This window comes from Polypterus senegalus, chromosome 3 (genome assembly GCF_016835505.1).
Source record: "Polypterus senegalus isolate Bchr_013 chromosome 3, ASM1683550v1, whole genome shotgun sequence".
NCBI classification, from domain to species: Eukaryota; Metazoa; Chordata; class Cladistia; order Polypteriformes; family Polypteridae; genus Polypterus; species Polypterus senegalus.
Window position 1 is genome coordinate 46,096,436 of NC_053156.1, and position 6,000 is coordinate 46,102,435.

General features: G+C 40.0%; 1 protein-coding gene across 2 annotated transcripts in view; it reads left to right on the forward strand.

Annotated features, from left to right (window-relative positions):
- Positions 1 to 4,678, forward strand: part of LOC120525098 (voltage-gated potassium channel subunit beta-3-like) — a 242,011-nt gene extending 237,333 nt beyond the window's left edge. For both annotated transcript variants that reach the window (XM_039747100.1, XM_039747101.1), the window contains exon 14: positions 3,999 to 4,678. In XM_039747100.1, the coding sequence (XP_039603034.1) occupies positions 3,999 to 4,088 (90 nt within the window). In that variant the 3' untranslated portion in view covers positions 4,089 to 4,678. The remainder of the gene's footprint in view (positions 1 to 3,998) is intronic.
- Positions 4,679 to 6,000: the final 1,322 nt, after the last annotated feature.

Here is a 6,000-nt window from a genome sequence, read left to right on the forward strand (position 1 = left end):
AAAGAGGGGTTCAGATTCTGCTTCTTAAAAAGCACCTTGTAATCATTCAGTGATATTACTGAGACAGCTGAGCCCGTGTCCAATTCCATCTTTATCATCTGACCATTTACTCTATCTTTGGTGTGAGCCACATTGCCTGCTTGTCCTTTCCACTAAGAATAAATCATTCCAGACTGGCTTATGCTTCTTCATTGTCAATGTCAGAGACGTCTGCAACATTATGCACATTTTTCTTTTTGCTGTGATGCATTTTGCTTTCTGCACGCCACTTTGCCTTTTCACTATGACAAACTCTTTAAGTATGACCCGTTTTGTGGCACTGTCTGCACTCTTCATTTTTAAATCAGCACTGTGAGGGAAGATGGGACTCGCATCCACAGCAATAGCAGGGTCTTTTATTTATTTTGTTTATCTTGGCTGCAGGCATTTTATTCATGCTGCACGTGTTCATTCCACTTTGTAGTTCAAGTGCATCTTTAGCTGCAGCTTCCATTGAAATGGCAATCTCTACTGCCTGTTTAAATGTCAAGTCTGTCTCAGTTAACAGCCTCTTCTGGATTCCCTCTTGGAAGATCCCACATACCAAATGATCACCCAATTCATCATTTAGCCCATCACCAAACTGACAATGTTCTGACAACTTTTTCAGTTCTGCCACATAAGCCGCAATCGTCTCTCCCTCTTTCTGATTACACTCATGGAATCTGAAATGTCTAAGTTGTTAAAACTTTTCTCAGCGGGTCTGTCTGAGGCAGTTAAATGACAGAGGAGGTTGCATGCTTTCCCTCCCATGGCACTCAGTAGCAAAGGAATGTCTTTTTCGACCAGTATATTGTTTGCACAAAATATTGTTATAACCTTTCAACATACATGTTCTAGTCTTTGTGGAACTATCAAAAAAATTGGCAATGTATGTCATGTTTGCAACTTATTGTATTCACATTGTACTATTGCATTGAGACCTTATGTTTTTCTGCTTTCTCAGTGCAGTTCTCGCCCCAGCTATTCAGTGTCAAAGTGCTTAAAGCGTTCATCTTGGTCTCATCACCATTCTCATGTATTTGTAATGCTGTACACTATCATACTTATTGATAAGAACTGGTGAGAAGACAGTGTGTGCCTTTTTTTTTGCTCTTTATTGAACAGCACCAGCTAATAAAATGTGCAAGGCATTACTAATCATATCACTATGCATCTACCCATAATCAGGCATTAATAGCTGAACCCAAATGCACACTTATCTATACTAATAAAAGGCAAAACCCTCACTCACTCACTCACTGACTCACTGACTCACTCACTCACTCATTCACTCACTCACTCACTCACTCACTCACTCACTCACTCATCACTAATTCTCCAACTTCCCGTGTAGGTAGAAGGCTGAAATTTGGCAGGCTCATTCCTTACAGCTTACTTACAAAAGCTAGGCAGGTTTCATTTCGAAATTCTACGCGTAACGGTCATAACTGGAACCTACTTATGTACATATATACAGACCATAGCCTGCAGCTCGGTCGCCGTGTGAGCCGGAGTTGCGTCCCTCATCGTCATGCCACCCACGTAATTGAGTGCCTGTCCATATAAGGCCTTCCGTTAGCGGCAATCCAATAGAAACACTCTGCCGCTAAATATTCGCGGGTGAGGGACTGTGCTTATGCAAACAAAGATGAGGCTGCCGCTAAATATTCACAAGCAAATCCATTCATAAGTGCAGCTACTGCGGAAACAAAGCACAGTGTAAACCTTAAGTTTAAATTAAATTCATAGACAGGCTGCCACTGGCATTTGTCTTGCCTAAGACGAATATGATATTTGCGAGATACAAGTTTAATGACAGGATGCAGGGTATAAACAAGACTTTTCATCACTTTGTAACGGAGATAAAATTGCTGGTGAAGGACTGTGCTTATGCAAACTAAGATGAGATGGTCAGGGATAGAATAGTGTTTGGCACAAACTCAGCAAAAGTGCGAAAGAAACTTTTAGGTGGCTGGTCTGAGTTAACATTAAATAAAGCCGTGGACATCACGAGATCGCACGAGATAGCACAAGCACAGCTGAGAACCTTCGATGGATGTACTCCGAGCAGCTCACGTGAACTGACTTTGCAGGACTGGGAAAGGTAAACCCATGCATGCAGTGTGTGATGTCTCAGACATATTATTATGCTAGTATTTTGCTAGTAATGATATATAACAAAAAATTTTCACCCATCAAAGTTAAGAGGGTGACCTCCAGCGAGTCTTGTTCCGTCATTAGTGAGTTGTTGATGCTCAGAATTGTCAGGGTGCACGTCTGCAGTGGATGAGTGCAAGAAACAATTGCCCAGAATTATTGCATAAAGTGTTTGCTTTAATTCAAGATGTTCTGAATTCAACATCAGGTGCCTGCATCTGAAGTATTCTTGATGGCTGAAGATTTACATCCACTCTGCCAAAGATTTGCTAGGGCCCACCTCTGAACTTTCAAGGGTAAAAATGACAGTTTTCATTTCAAGGTATATTTTATGTTGCCTGTGGTGTCACTGAAATAAATAAATGACAAAATAATTACATAAATGCGTAAAGACGAAAAATCATATTTTACGAAACATTTAATTATTTATGTGTATATATCATTGTGTTTTTATTTATTTATTTACCAGTAACAGGGTACTGAATGATAATGTGCAGTGAATACACTTGACTTGACCATACTCTGTTGACCTTTGACCTTGGCCTTTGCTGACTATATATGTGTACTAAATTTCAGGTCAATAGGTCAAATGGTTTAGGAGCTGCATGTGACTGTATAGGCACACTGCACGCAACCAAGCAGTGGACACACTTGATTTGACTCTACTCAGTTGACCTTTGGCGTTAGAGGTCAATCACCCCGAAAGTATATGTCACGTAATACGTTTACCAAATTTCAAGTCAATCGGTCAAAACGGTTTGCGAGCTACAGGTGATTTAATATCCTGGACAGACAAATGAACAGCCACGGTAGTGTATTATATAAGAAGATTGTCACCAGCAGCCTTCCGATGACCCACCAATATAATAGAAGTTCCATTCTTCAGTATTCGGGCTGCATAATCCATTGGTCCACAATACAGAGAGTTCAAGGAATAATATGCTTACTGGTTAATTGATTCAAATTCTGAGAAGTCCTCCTTTTGCCTTTGGTTCTCTATTTCTACCAAAGGAAATTTCACAACACGGAGGAATCTTTTTTGTAACATAGACATGAAAACGGCTCACAATATGGGATCTTGTGGGCTATTTATCAGTTAATACCGATTATGCAAATATTAGAAAAGGAGCCCACAATACCCCATAAATGGTCAGTCACATCCTTATGCCACGATTGCATATTTCATTTGCAACATTTCAAACTAGTGCCATCCCCCCTTTGTCTCACAAGTCTGTCTGAGTCATATCCTCCTCTCTCTGCCTTTGCTGAAAATAACCTTCACTGACCTCACGGTCATCCAGTTCATTCACAAAAACGTCAAAAATGTTTCTCCCTTTATCCAGTAATACTGTCAAATTTATTTCGTTTGGATTGCTTCATTAATAAATCTCTAATACATCTTAACTCACGGTGCCACCCATTAGAATCACCCAGTATTTCCCACTGTTACAAATTAGACATTTTTAATGATGACTATTATTTTGTGATAGAAATGCACACTTGGACTAAAGCAGCCAAGAATATATTTCTGCAGCCTGGTGCTCCAAGTTGGTTGAGTTGTCTCCTATGGGCGACCATAAAGCCTAGCTGCAGACCTGTAGAGCTCCAACTGGTTACACTGTGGTTAAGGTTAGTGTTCTGTCCAGTAAGTTAACTCAACATACTTGGAGCTACAGAGTGGCTGAAGAGATACCTGATGGGAAGTAGACAGCTATTCTTCTTTATACCAAAAGCAGCAGTAGAGAGATGAGCTTCAGTATTATTTGTGTTTTAACGAACGTTTTCTTTTTCTCTTCCCCTTTTTGTTTCTTCTCTTCAAGGTCCTAAGTCAGCTGACGCCACAGCTAACTGCTGAGATCGACAGCCTTTTGGGTAATAAACCTCACACCAAGAAAGAATCCCGAGCATAAGGATGGAGAAAACTGAGAAAAAGGAGTTCCCAGTCTATAATTAAGCATGTTTTTAACATAGAGCTTCTGGAAAAACTGCAGCAGCCTTCACTAAATAGCTTTTTCTCTTCCTTTTTGAAGATGGACTAGGAGATGGGGGAACCCCAGCAGCTTTCTAGTATTTAAAACACAATCTTTGATTTCCGATGTGGGCTGCAGGTACAAAGCCTCTCGCTCCTGCGCTGCCTCATCAAAGTGCTCTGTTTGTGAGGGAGGGGCAGCTAGGAGTCTGATTCGGAGAGGCTTCACCCATCCATCATGTGGGCCAAAAGAGCCTTAAAGGTCAAGGGGTAAGCCAAACACAATTCAACTGTGAAATCAAATGCAATTTTTCAAATCACTGTGATTAATTTATTTAAATCAGCAGCAGTAGTGGCGGATAGAGTGATCTCATGGAAAAGAAGGGTTCAGGTCGGCCTTTTGTATGCTTCGTGAGGTGAAGGGATTGTGACAGGGATTGACGTGGGCCCGTGGCATGATTTGTGTGCGCATGTGTATGAAAATCTCATCACCTTCTTTTCCCATTCTAAATAAAAAAGTTTCTTTCTTTCCCTCTGGTTTTTCAAAACACCTGTTCTAATTTCAAAGCATATTCGTGGCACTTTTTTTCCTCTTCTTGTTATTGTCAAGATACAGTGTGAAAGATTGTGTTATTTAGGTGAAATAATACCACACAATCTGTTCTTCTTGCAGTGCAATTCTACAATGACACATTAGTGCAGCCTCTTTTGCTGGGGTTATAACATTAATATTGTTTCCAAATGCCCCAATTTTCTTTTATTTTCCAAATCTATAATGGCTAGGCATGAGGGAGTGTGTGTAACTGTCTTCTATGATGGTCTGACACCCTGTCTAGGGCAATTTTGCTGCAGCCAAGTGGATGGTCAGGAGGCCTTTGAATAGGCAATCACACCCCAGGATTCCTGGCTATTGACCATTTACTACCCTCCTGTCTGCCAGAAGGCCCTAAAATGGTTAGGCATTCCTACTATTTGCTGGGTAATCTTAGCTCTGGCATCCTAGGAGAAGATGGCCTACTTCTATCCAGATATAGTTCTGTCCCTCCTGTGCTGGTGGCCCTGCCTCTTGTAGTTAGTGGGTCTTCTGCATTTCCACACTTCCATTTACAGAAACTTCCCCCTGCTATCTTAATTCTCTTTTCCATTGTGAGTAATGTGGGAATTTCCATTCTGCTGGTATTCCCTTTCTTTTCTGCTTAAACAGCTAGAAGGCATACTTGCCTGATGTAAGATGTAGCCTGACTAAAAATGTTGAAATTGAATTCTTTAAGGAAAACAAAAGTTCTTGTAGTAAGTCTTGATTATTTTTGCATCCTTGGTTACTTGCCCTTTTGAGGTTTACAGGCTTAAATTGATTGTTTTTAAGTAAAGGTTTCTTTTCTTCCATAAATCCATTTTTTAACTTATCAAATGCAGTATGTGTTACCCAAATTACACCTAACATCCATGGCATACTTCTATTATTTTTTTTCTAAATCTGGCATAAAAGAGTAAGAGAGGGAATTTGGCAAGAAGAACTATATAAATTGATAATAAATCATTGGGATTTGCACCGCTTTGGAAGTTTTTTCAAATGCTTTTTCTTAATATATATGGTGTGAGCCCCCACTAAGGTAATCTCATCGTGTTTATGTCCAGCAGGAGTGTAAAAGATTCAATACTGAGAAACTGATATGTACTGACACAAAACCACAACAATGACAAAATAACCCCAACAACAATAAAAATCAATCATTACACAAATAATAATTTTATACTTCGTTTATGTTAAAGAATCATTGTGTACAATGCACTACAGGGTCTACCAGGAGACATGTATTGAATGCCCAGGGTGAAGATTGCTTAGCAGTTAG